This window comes from Ascoidea rubescens (assembly GCF_001661345.1).
Source record: "Ascoidea rubescens DSM 1968 unplaced genomic scaffold ASCRUscaffold_1, whole genome shotgun sequence".
In the NCBI taxonomy this organism is placed as follows: Eukaryota; Fungi; Ascomycota; class Saccharomycetes; order Ascoideales; family Ascoideaceae; genus Ascoidea; species Ascoidea rubescens.
This window is the reverse complement of record NW_017962913.1, coordinates 1752433-1765245: the sequence shown is the minus strand read 5'-3', so window position 1 is coordinate 1765245 and position 12813 is coordinate 1752433. Positions and strand designations below refer to the sequence as shown.

At 33.3% G+C, this 12813-nt stretch overlaps 6 protein-coding genes across 6 annotated transcripts; 3 read left to right on the top strand and 3 right to left on the bottom strand.

Moving 5' to 3' along the window:
* Nucleotides 1-4: 4 nt before the first annotated feature.
* On the top strand, nt 5-658 carry OPI3 (bifunctional phosphatidyl-N-methylethanolamine N-methyltransferase/phosphatidyl-N-dimethylethanolamine N-methyltransferase; the record flags this gene model as incomplete). The annotated part of the gene is made up of 1 exon (XM_020190212.1): nt 5-658. The coding sequence occupies one exon, from the start codon at nt 5-7 to the stop codon at nt 656-658; it is 654 nt and encodes a 217-aa protein (XP_020050266.1).
* A 1404-nt stretch (nt 659-2062) lies between these two features.
* On the bottom strand, nt 2063-3105 carry ASCRUDRAFT_73688 (uncharacterized protein; the record flags this gene model as incomplete). Its single annotated transcript, XM_020192398.1, has 1 exon — nt 2063-3105. A coding segment is annotated over exon 1 (914 nt), but the record flags the coding sequence as incomplete, so codon positions are not given.
* A 2242-nt stretch (nt 3106-5347) lies between these two features.
* ASCRUDRAFT_78923 (uncharacterized protein) lies at nt 5348-7060 on the top strand (the record flags this gene model as incomplete). The annotated part of the gene is made up of 1 exon (XM_020194312.1): nt 5348-7060. One exon carries the CDS (start codon nt 5348-5350, stop codon nt 7058-7060), a length of 1713 nt encoding a protein of 570 aa, XP_020050264.1.
* A 271-nt stretch (nt 7061-7331) lies between these two features.
* Nucleotides 7332-8384, bottom strand: ISY1 (Isy1p). The gene has a single exon (XM_020192397.1). The coding sequence runs from the start codon at nt 8356-8358 to the stop codon at nt 7390-7392; it is 969 nt and encodes a 322-aa protein (XP_020050263.1). The 5' UTR covers nt 8359-8384; the 3' UTR covers nt 7332-7389.
* Nucleotides 8385-8691: 307 nt separating this feature from the next.
* Nucleotides 8692-9828, top strand: ASCRUDRAFT_28991 (zinc-binding alcohol dehydrogenase family protein; the record flags this gene model as incomplete). Its single annotated transcript, XM_020190085.1, has 1 exon — nt 8692-9828. One exon carries the CDS (start codon nt 8692-8694, stop codon nt 9826-9828), a length of 1137 nt encoding a protein of 378 aa, XP_020050262.1.
* A 181-nt stretch (nt 9829-10009) lies between these two features.
* On the bottom strand, nt 10010-11752 carry ASCRUDRAFT_100646 (uncharacterized protein). The gene has a single exon (XM_020188514.1). It carries the CDS (start codon nt 11595-11597, stop codon nt 10191-10193), a length of 1407 nt encoding a protein of 468 aa, XP_020050261.1. The 5' UTR covers nt 11598-11752; the 3' UTR covers nt 10010-10190.
* Nucleotides 11753-12813: the final 1061 nt, after the last annotated feature.

The following is a 12813-nucleotide window of genomic DNA, read 5'->3' as shown; positions in this document are numbered from 1 at the left end:
CGCCATGTCTGCTATCGATGCCTACATCAGCTACGCTGTCAACGTCGTCCAGGTTCTTGTCGCTGACATTGACTTCCAAGAACCCACTCTCCAGCTCTCGTTGATCTGTATCGCTTTCAATCCCATTTTCTGGAACATTGTCGCCAGGCTTGAGTATCGCAAGAAAATACTCACAAAATTGGCCGGAAACAACCCCAAGAGAGGCTGCTACTTGCTAGCTATCACCATTTTCTCGATCGGTATTGTCAGAGATCTTGTTTATGAAAACGCTCTCAAAAAACAGCCAACATCGAAGATCTTGACCGATAACACAATTCTCAAAGACTACTTGAGTTACGCCACTTTTGGTTTTGGTGGGATATTGACATTGTCGTCAATGTATGCATTGGGTGTCACTGGAACATATTTGGGTGACTACTTTGGTATCTTGATGGAAGAAAGAGTAACCAGCTTCCCATTCAACATCACCGACAATCCAATGTATGAAGGATCGACATTAAGTTTCTTGGGCACTGCTTTGTACTATGGAAAACCTGCTGGGTTGTTTGCTACAGGATTTGTCTACTTGATGTATTCAATTGCTCTTAAATTCGAAGAGCCCTTCACTGCTATGATCTATGCCAAAAGAGATGAAGAGCGTTCAAAGAAGCAAAACTAATTGATGGACTAGATGCACATATTCAATTCAATGATATTTTCATTTATAATTTGTACTTTTTAACTTTGGAATTTGGAATTTGGAATTTTGAAACATAATATATATTTATATATATATTCTATTAAATATTTTCAACCATATATATTGTAAAGTAAAGAGACAAACTTAAAAACCAATTTCTATCAAAATGAATAAAAAAGATAGGAAAAAAAAATAAATTCAAAAAAAATCAAAATAAAGAGGAAGTAAATAATCAAGAAATAGAAAAAAATTGAAGAGATAGCATAAACAAAGTGTATGTATAAGTATGAGTATAAATAAGTATAAGTTGAGCTGTAAATAGAAATAAAGTAGTGAGTGAAAATAGACAATAAATACCAAAAGAACCCAAAAAAAGAAAGTAGATAAATATATATAAATATATATAAATATATATAAATAGGGAAAATAAAAGAGATGCAGTGATTAACAGGATGACTTGAGTTGGTTTAATTAATTAAAACAGATCTGGCTGTTGAAGAGGCAATGGAAAAAGAGTTGTAGGAACTGTAAGCGTTATAGTTATAGGTCCAATTATTGAAATTGATATAATTATTGATTAACAATTTATTAAGTAATATACTTGAAGAAAAGCCGTAGTTGTTGATTAAGTTTATATCATTATTGTTATTGAGAGTGCCATTATTGATAGTGTTGAGATTGAGATTGAGATTATTATTATTATTATTATTATTATTACTAAGATTATTAAGATTATTAAGAATAAGATTATTGTTATTGTTCGTAGTAAGCTTATCAATAGAAGTTCTTGTTAAGCTTTTTGATAATAATTTTAAAGTATTTTTAACTTTTTTCAATTGGTTGTTATTTAAATTTGACAATAGATTATCACCATAAAATCTTTTCTTTTTGTTTGATATACTTAGGTTTTTGGAGTGAATTTGATTATTATTGATATTATTTTGGTTAATTTGATTGTTTGAGTAAGAATGAAATAAATCATTTGAATCATCTACACCCCAAGATTCTATTAATTCATTAATATTATTATTATTATTATTATTATTTAATTGATTATTCGTTAGATGGTTGTTAACGTTATATAGGTTTAAATTATTATTAAATTGGTTAATATTAAGATTTTTTTGTAGATCATTAATTAAAAAATAGGCTTGGTCTTTTCTCCATTGATTAATTCTTGCGATTAATTCAAGATCGGGGTTATTTCTAGTTTCTTTTTTTTTTCCTTTTCCTTTTTCTTTTTCTATTTCCTTTTGCTTTTCTTTTTCTTTTTCTTTTTCTTTTTTGATATCGATATTATTGATTTGATTATGGTTATTTGAAAAATTTATGTTATTGGTTGGGAATAGTAATCTTAAATTATTTCTAATATTTTGGATATTGTTATTATTGTTATGATTATTTATTGAAGAAAAGGATTCAATTAGAGAATCATTGTCATTGTCATCATCATCATATTCGTCTTCTTCGTCTTCGTAATCCTCGTATTGTTGATAAACCTCATCTTCTCCTTCTCCTTCTCCTTCTCCTTCTTGATAATTTATCTGATTATATCGATGGTTTCTATTAGTATAGCCAAGTATTGAATCTGGAGAATAAGCAAAATTTTGATTGGATGGTATTGATGAAGACAATATTTCACTAAAATTTTCCATTTCATAGGATGTTGTGTTTAATTCCAATTGATCTATTTCAAATTGAGTTAGACCATTGACTGAACCACTAGATCTACTAAATCTGCCTGATCGGGACCTGGGTCTGTTAACAAAATTATTAGAACTATTAACACGATTATTATTATAATTTTGACTGTCAAGCTCATTTTGGTAATCTAGATTGTGCTGAGTGTTTTGAGGGTCTTGGGGATCTTCTTGTTCTTCTTCAGATCGGCGGGGTGAGAATACTACCCAGGATGAGTTAACAGCTAGATTATTGTTGTTGCTGTTGTTGCTATTCAAAACGTTGGAGTAGTTGGAAGTAGAGAAACTAGAACTGTTGGGATGGGCAAGAAAGTTGTGTCTGCTGAAGAAAACAGAGCTACCAGAGCTGTTGTCGACGCTTTGGACAGGGTGATTATTAATCAGAGAGACGTCGTTGTGGGGCCCTAGAACATCACTCTGCTTTAGATGCAACGAGGACAAAGCATCAGCAGTGATAGAGTCGTTGATTCTCAGGTTGATGTCGTTGATGCTGTTGATGAGGGACTTGTCCCTGATGGTGAAGTCGTTGGTGTCGCTGAATTGGAGGTGGTGGTGGTGGGTGTGTTTGGAGGCCTGACCAGCCTGGTTGAACGCCATGCTGAGACAAGAGAAAGAAGAAAGCAGAAACAGCAGAAACAGCAGAAACAGCAGAAGCAACAGACAAAGCTGAACAGAGGCAGCAGAAGCAGTATTTATACTTCGGCAGCTGCTGCACGCGCACACGTGGTTTGGTCCCAGTTCTGGACTACTCTTGCGTGTGAGCACGTGCGCACAGCCGCCAGGCGTGTCAAAGTGTTGAAGTTGCTTGCTCTGGAGCAGATCTTCGGTTTGGTCACAGATCAGGGAGCTTTTTTGCTTTTTTTGTTGAGAATGCTCTTATCCGCTGTGATTCATTGCTGTTCTGCTCAACGTCTGTCTTCACTCTCCACTGCTTTCTTTGGCTCTTTCTCTTTGGCATTGTTCAACTGACTCCCGCACTTGTGGCTCTTTCTGTGTACTGCACTATTGCGTATGTGTGCATTCCAATGCCTTATCCGTTCTTATTTGAACGGACGGCTCTTATCTCCAACTGAAGTTTGAGCATTTTTGGAGCATTTTCTTCTATTTCCTGATTCTGCTCTTTATTACATTTCGTTATATTCCATATCATTTCTCTTCATTTCATTGACTCCATTGTTTTATTACATTTCTCCTCCAGCTCCACACTTTTCATTCAATCGATCTTCATATTCTCCAAAAGCTCTCATATCACATAACTTATTTACATCAGAGTTTTTTGCTCCATTTTGCCTGTATTTACCTCTTTAGATTCTACTTATTAATCTTTATAATGTCCAACAGCCAATCAAATTCTCCGTCGCATTCGATAGTTTTTCATTCTATATCCTCTATATCTTTATCTGACCTGTCTGATAATGATCATGTTTATAACACCACTATTGCTAATCCCAATATATTCAATCTTTCGCTGAATCGGCCAATTGAAAACTCAATAAATGATACTCATAACTCTAATGATACTCATAATACTGATAATTCTGATCACATAAATGAAACCAGCCATACTAATGATTATTCTCAATTTCTTGATATTTTCCCCTCTGAAAATATAATCGATTCAAGTTCAATCCCATCAACTCACTCGAACTTCAATTCCAGACTTCATTCGTTTTCTTCATTAAATAACTTGAATAATGCTACTAATAATATCAATATCAATACCAACAACCAAAATTTAAACCAAATCTCTATTAATGACTTTAATTCCGATTCATCTATACATAAAATCATTAACCAAATAAATGACAATAATAATCACCATAACAATATTCCTATTGACAATAATGACACTGATACTGATAATGATAATGACAAACTATCTTTGAACTCCCTAATCTTAAACAAAATATCTGATAAATTAATACAAAATTATGGCCACTCTATAATCAATAAAAATTTAAACTTTTTAAATACTTCAAATGAAAAATACTTTTTCTCAAATATTTATGAAAATTTCAAATCAAATTTAAATGAAAAAAGTACCAATAATAATCAAAATGATAATGATAATCAAAATGATAATGATAATCAAAATGATAATGATAATGAAAATAATAATGATAATGATAATGATAATGATGACTTTAAATTTTACTTGAACCAAATTAAAACTGAAGACCTAATTCAATCAAACTTGAAAAAACTAATAAACAAAAAATTAAACCAAAATCCATTCTCCCAATTAAAATCTTACGGCAAAAATAACTCCCTAACTCAAGCTTATTTCAACAACTATATTGATTCAGAAATATCTTCTTTATCAAACTCAGCCTCAAATCATCATCATCATCTAAGTGATAAATTCATCAAATTAAACAGATTTAAAAATCAAAACCCCTTTTATATCAAAAATCCATTTACTTTTACAATTAATAAAAAAAATATCAACTCATCTCACACTAACAATCCCCAAAAGAAAACGATTTATGATATCAACTCAATCCCATTAAACGACTTAAATGAAATCGACCTCGGTTTATATAAAGAACAATTACATAACGACAATAAACCCAAATTTAATAAAAATAGCAACAATAACCATCTAATTCTCAAAGATCAATTTAATAAAAAAAATACAGACTTATTATCTGATATATCTAAAAACTTCAATTCTTATCACCATCACCATCACCATCACCATCACCATCACACAGCTGCCAGCTCTCTTTTCTTAAATGAAGATAGTATCTTGGAAAATGATCACACTCTGTTATCTTATTCAAATAATATAAACATAACCAATAAAAACAAATCCATTAGCAAAAATAGTGGAAATAATATATTTAACTCTTCTAGCATCACAAATGATGGTTCTGATATTCATTGTCTGCATTCAAGGCCAAACCAACCAACAAGAAGAACCAAAAATTATGTTCTTCAAAGAAAATTGAAACAAAGACATTTGCAAATGATTGCCTTAGGTGGAGCTTTAGGTGTTGGTTTGCTTTTGGCTTCCGGTAAGGCCTTTTCTATTGCTGGTCCTTTAGGCACTCTAATCGGATTTTCTCTTGCTGGCTGTATTGTTCTTTCAACTATGTTATCATTCTGTGAAATAGTCACTGTCATTCCATTAGTAGGTGGAGTCTCGGGTATTGGTTCAAGATTCGTCGACGATGCCTTCGGTTTTGCTTTAGGTGTGATTTATTGGCTCAATTATACTATTAGTCTACCAAGCGAAATCACAGCTGCTGCCATAATGTTAAGTTATTATCCTCATTTAAAAGTCCCCGGATCTATCACATCTGCTTGGATTAGTTTTTTTCTAATAGTCATCATCAGCATAAATTTATTTGATGTTAGAGTTTATGGTGAAATCGAATTTTACTCTTCAATTTTCAAATTACTTTTTCTATTAGGAATGATTTTCTTTAGTATTGTTTTAAACGCTGGGGGTGTTGCTCCTTTACATAAAGTTGAAAGATTCACGTTTTGGAAGAGCTCGGAATCAGAACCTTCAAAGGGTTTAACATATGGACCCTTTAGGCCAACTTTCGATATTACTGATCAAGGCACTGGTTCATTAGATGGAATAAAAGGAGGTGGAGGTCGTCTTTTGGGGATAATGGTCGCAGCTTTGGTTGCATCTTATGCTTATGTTGGAACAGAAATTGTTTCCATTGCAGCAGGTGAATCATTAAATCCAAGAAAATCTTTACCAAAAGCTACAAACAAAGTGTTTTGGAGAATTCTAATTTTTTATGTGTTGGCGATATTTTGTGTTGGCTTAAATTTTTATTCGGGGGATCCAAGACTATTAAGATATTATACAATAGATAAACCTGACCCTAACCATGATTATGAAGCAGATAAAATTATCGAACAAAATATTATCGACATTTATGGTGGGAAACATTGTGATGTCAATTTGTTAGAATGGGATGGGTTTTCCAATGGTAATCAGAGCCCATGGGTTATAGCTTTACAAAGTGCAAGTTTGTGTTCCTTTGCCTCGGTTTTGAATGGAATTTTAGTATTTTTCGCACTATCAGCTGGATCTTCTCAATTATATGCCTCAAGCAGAACATTGTATCAATTATCGCTTCAGGGAAAAGTCCCTGAATATTTCTCAAAATGTAATAGGCATGGGATTCCATATAGATCTGTGATATTTTCAGGAATTTTTGGTTCATTAGCATTTTTAGCTGTCCAACATGATTCTGGAAAGGTTTTTCAGCGGTTTATGAGTCTCTGTTCAACTGCAGGAATGATTGTTTGGGCAGGAATGTGTTTATCATTTTTAAGGTATTATTATGGACTAAAACAAAGAGACGACTTGATATCAAGAGATAGCGATTTTTATCCGTATAAATCACCATTTCAACCATATAATGCTTATGTTGGAATGTTTGGGGGAATATTTGTTGTCGTTAGTGCTGGATTTGTTTTCTTTCTCCCGCATGCCTGGAATACATTGTATTTCTTTACTACTTATGGTTCCCTTATGCTTTTCATTCTTTGTTATTTCGGATACAAGTATTGCTATGGCACCAAAATATTAAGGTTAGATCAGATTCAATTGGATATTGGTAGAAAAGAAAACGATAAAATTTTTTGGGAAGAAAACCGAGCTTATAGTAAAAATCTTTCAGAAAAAATAATGAAATTTTTGCATTATTTTTAAACAAACCGTTTTGTTTTGTTTTTTTTTGTTTTTTTAACTTGAAAATGTTGGATTTTCAATAATCTCCAGCTATTTTTTGCTCATTCTGATGATAAAATTTTTTTTATTTGTAATTTTTGTAAATTTTTTGTAATAAAACCCTAATTCAGTTATTGATTTTTAGTTTCATAGACAGTTCAATTTTCATTTGGATTTTTTGTTTTTGTTTTTTTTTGTTTTTGTTTTTGTTTTTTTTTTGTTTTTTTTTATTTTTTTTTGTATAGACTAGTTATTTGGGTTTCAATGGTTTAATAAAAGTATTTTTTTTTGTAATTAATGCAGTATATGTATTATCGTGAATTAACTTCAATTTTCATTAATTTTTTTTTTCTATTCAATATAAAATTTTCAATTTCTTGAAGAGTGGGCACTTGATGAGGGTCCTCATCATTGTCAATGTCTATTATTGAAAGATCATCGGAATTATTTATCAATTTATCGTTGGAATTGTAGTTATTTTTAAGTTTTAGGAACAACTTTTTAGACAAGTCATCTTCAGCATTGAGCAATTCATCATTATAAAAGTTCTTGCCATCGGGATTGGTATGGTCATTCAAATCAAGATTTTCTAAAGAATCTGATATTTTCAAATTGTTCTCTTGCATTATTTTGTACTTGTTATCATTGGCAATATATTCGCTGCCTAGAATATCCAGTATTTGATCGTAAATGTTTTTCTGGTTTTTATTTATTGAATATGCAATCTCGCTATTTACATCATGTTCATATAACCCATAGTACTCAGCGTCGATTCTATTTAGTCGTTCATATATCAATTTTTTGTTTGATTTTTCGTTCTCAAAAATCTTCAAATTACTCTGTTTCTCTGTGGCCTGTTGTTTGATCAATTCCTGGACGTCAGGCAAATGCTTTGCTCTTCCAAAGTATCTGTAGCCTCTTATCACAAACTCATTGCTGTAATTCTGGTTCTGTTTTTTGGAGAATCGAATGTAGTCTGGACCACCTATTTCTTTTATATGATACTCCCAAGCAAGTTTTTCTCTCATTAACTTGTTTATCTCGTCATTCAAGTCTCGAATCTGGTAGTCACTTAGCATTTCATCCTGGATCAAAGTGATTTTTCTGGATATTTCACCTAGCACTTGGTTTCTCCATTTTTCAGACAATTTTAGATCTTTCACAGACTTGACATTTCTGGGTCTCTTCAATCGATTGATGTTGATGTATCCCTTCTCCAATGCCTTGAACTCCTGGTATTTGAACAATAAAGACTGAGCCTTTTCACTGTTTCTGGACATTTTCCACAGAGCTGTTGGGATAATCCAAAGTATTTCTGTTTGATCACAGCAAAGATAGTTCTTGGAGTTTCAAACACAGCCTATCCGAAGTTTGCAGGTGTGGGCTCTGGACAAAAGAAACAATGTTTATGTGATATACACGTGTTACTGCATACTATTTCGGCTTGCTTTGTCCAAAAATGCGAACCCAGGCCGAAAAGTCTGATTGAAAGGAAAAACCCTCTCTCCACAAAGCAACTATAGCTGGAAAGGGATATAAAGAGATGGTTTCTGGAGGAAATTTGTTTATTTCACAGAAGACCTTTTGAACAAACAATCTACTTGCCATTCACCATGAGTTTACCCAATTCGCTTTACAGAGCTGTTATTCTTGACAGAAACAGAAAGCTCAATGTCGAAATCGCTAATATTCCAATTCATGATGACAATCAGCTTCTCATAAGAGTTGTTGCAGCTGCTTTAAATCCCACTGATTGGAAACATGTCAAGCTTGGTTGGGGCCCTAATAATGCAGTAGCCGGTTCTGATTGCTCTGGAGTCGTTGTTAAAGTGGGAGAGAATTTAAAAGATATTTACAGAGTTGGTGACCAAGTCTCTTCGACTCTCCATGGGCTAAGCAGAGATACACCAGATAATGGAGCCTTTGCTGACTACTGCGTGGTCGATCCAGAGTTCACAATCAAGTACAAACAGACATTGAGTCTCTTAAGCAAGAGCTCGGATTGTGTGGGTGATATCGACACCTTTGAAGCTGCTGCCTCGATTACTTTATCTCTTGTTACTGTTGGACAAAGTTTGTTTCATTTTTTAAAGGGATCATTTGAGGAAAAGACATTGAAGGATGATGAGTACTATTTAGTATGGGGTGGTGCTACATCCTTTGGACAAATTGCTATTCAATTTGCTAAACATGTATTTCAATGGAATGTAGTTGCAGTTGCGTCGAAGAAAAACGAAGCGTTATTGAAAGAATTGGGTGCCGATATTGTTATTGATTATCATGACGCTGATGCTGTTGAACAAATCAAGGCAAAGACTAACGACAAAGTTATTATTGCAACCGATGCAATTGCTAATTCACATACTATTCAATTTACTCACGATGCCACTTCAAACGATGAAACCGTTGAAAGGATCATTATTGATAATTTGAATTTATTGGGAGAAGAGAAGATTAAAAATTTAAAAAAAAATGTCCAAGTAACTAAAACATTAATGTATCCACTTAATGGGAAACCAGTTCAATTGACCGAAGATATTCTTATTGAATCAGATGCATCGTCAGTTGAAGATAATAAGATTTTTATGAAATTTGCACAAGATTACATTAACCAAGGGAAACTAAAACATGGGCCATTAAAATTGTTGCCCAAAGGGTTAGGTTCAGTCAGTGAGGGACTTGATTTATTGCAAGAAAAAAAAATCAGTTGTCAAAAGTTGGTGCTTAAAATTTCAGACACTGTACCTTAGATAGTATGTTTTATCTTTCAATCTATATATATATTTTTACTTGTTTATCTTTTCTACGTGATATATTTGGTGCGAGATAAAAAGTTCAATTTAAAATGATACTAATGTAGAATGAGAATTTTAGAGGCAGTATAAAAGATAAAAGATAAAAAATAAAAAATAAAAAGTAAAAAGTAAAATAAATAGCAGATTGAATAAGATATAAGAATAGAAGCATGAGAAGAGAAAGACTGTAAAAGTGAAAAAAAAATATTTTAATAGAGGCTAATTAAACAATATTGTTATTAATACAAGATTTGGTATTATAGGATTTGAAAAGATGAATTTTGGTGATTTGGATACTTGTGCAATTATTTATTGATTTATTTATTTTCCAAATCTCTTTTAGTTTCAATATAAACTTTTAAAGCAGAGAGAAACCCTGCGCCGAAACCCGAGATTGTGTAGAAAAAAGGATTAAATTTTAAATTGAATAAATCAACGGAATCAAAATAAAAATCACATAACGTTTTTAATAACGATAGTTTCATCATTTTGATTTCGTAATCAAGTTGGACTAGTTTTTCGTCAATGTGCTTCAAGTTATCGATGGAAGTGGAACGTCTTGGATTTCTGTTGTTATGTAGAGAAGGAGAAGAGAATGAGAAGGAGTTGGTTAAATTTGAGGATATTGAAGTTGAGGATACCAAATCTCTTGAATGGTATAGAGTTCTTAATTTAATTTTTTTCTCGATTGATAGGTGTTGTTTTTTATTTTGCAAGATGGAGTAATCGCGAAGTTGATTTTTCAAAGTGAAAAGAATATCCAAGTACCAGGAAAAGGATTCATGATAAGATACTCTTTTTTTTAGTTTTTTATCCTTTAGTATACCTAACTTAAAGAAGAGGGAAATTTCATCAAAGATACCATAGTAGGTTCCTATGGATAGAGATAGGAATTTATCGGAGAATAAGAAGTTTGGAAAGTTATTGTTATTTATATTTTTGGCATTTGGGTTCTTAAGAGTGTTTGAGGAAAAATAGTTGTAAAAATCCAAGAATCTAAAGGGGGTTTTACCCACTCTTAGGAATTGTCTGTATAGTGAGATAAATGGAGGAGCATCTTTTAATCTATAGAAGATTTGGGTTGAGAGTAATAGGTTTGTTCTTAAGAAGAGGGAATTTTTCAATTTGATATTATTGTTTGAGTATTTTTTGATAATGTGGTCAGAGTACATGAGCAATAGTCTTATGGTGAATTGAATGACTTTTGCTATATGATTTTTGCCAGAGACTTGGTCGAGCATTGCCAAAATGATTCTGTGAAATGGGATGACTAATTTTTTTTGAATTGAGTTTAGTTTTTTCTTGTTAGTTTGTGGAAAGTCGAAATTGGTGTCTTTTTGGTTGATGACATTTTTGTGAAGAGAGTTTACATCTTCAGTTGAGGATGAGGAGGATAGAGAGAAAGAAGAAGAATTGCTTGGAGCATGATTATAAGAGATCATTATGCTGTTTTTGTTATTAGTAGCAGCAGAAACAATAGACTTGGTGTCAATTTTGTTAGTTAAGCTAGTTGAAGATCTTCTTGAGTTTGGTATTGAGCTTGGTAAAGAGTTTGGTAGTTCTGTCGTGGTTATGTTCAAGTTATTTTTATTGATTGAGTCTGAATCGATTTTTGAACTATTAGTATTATCAGTTTTATCTTGTTTTGAATCAATTGGCAAGCTGATTAATACTTGAGATTCAAAATCAGCATTATCAGTGTGGTTGGCGATATTATTGCTCATTGTTATTAAGATAAGAGAGAATGAGACGAGATGAGAAAGAAAAAAGAAAAAACAAAAGGCAAGAGAGTGGTAGGCAAGTAATTTTGCTTGGTTTAGAAGGATGGACAAAGTAATTATTGTTGTTATGGTTGTTATTTGATTGGAGAAGAAGGAACAGCAATTATAAATAAAAGAGGTAAGAAAAAAAATTTTTTTTGGGTTATGTTTTACATTTCCTAGAAAGCAAAGAAAATAAAAAGAGTTTATATATCAACAGACGTCAAAGGTGGCTGTTGTGTGGCGCTAGCCGGATATAGGTCCAATTAGCCACAATGTTCCGGATCGGGGAAGGACAAATTCATATGATAAGCCAGAAGGAAAAGAGGATAAGCTGCAAAACACAAGAAGAGTGTAAACAAGCGAGTGGTGTGGCACATTTGGAAGAGCGACTGTCAGCTGCTAGGCCTGGCACCAATGGGAGGGAAGAACGAGCAGCAGAATTGAGGGAGTGTGACTGTTCAGAGCAGGCTTTTGGCTTCTGATGATGTGAAATTTATTTCTGGGGAAGGGCAAATTTTGCACAAGAGCTTCTAAGCAATGATCGAGTGATTGAGTGCGATCGAATCAAAACAGCGCCAAACGCAATCGCACCAAAGCTGTTTTTGCGCACGTCCAAAGTAGCGGGTCAGTCCTGGGCTTGCGGGCCAATCACAGCCCGGCCGCGGAAATCGGGCAGCTCCAAACGGGCCTGCAAGATCACGAGAAAGGCCCCGCAGGCATGTGATCTGCACGCAGTGAAATGCGGGTGCACTGCTGACTCCACAGCAGTGGATGATTATGTGATCATACGCGCTTCCAGCGACAAGCGGTGTACCGAGTTTCGGTGGACGCATGCGGGCATTTCTGCCGAGCGTGGATGCGAGAGGTTTGAAGCGGTTGTGTGTGGGAGTTCCAGGCCATCTCTGGTAACGCGTGCGATTGGTGGGAAGAACACAGCCAAAGATTTCAATGACTAACTTTCCATATTATGATTGAAAATCTTATATTGATCCTTGTAAGGGTGTTATATTGAAAATCAAAGAAAAAAAGAAAGAAAAACTTTTTGTTTAGGAAGTTTTATTTATTTGTGAGTCGAAAGTATGAACTGTAAAAGTATAAGATTATCAACCAAATAAAGTACAGAATAAAGGAAAAAAAGCCCAATTTAGTTATTACCAAGTCATGAAAAAAAAAATCA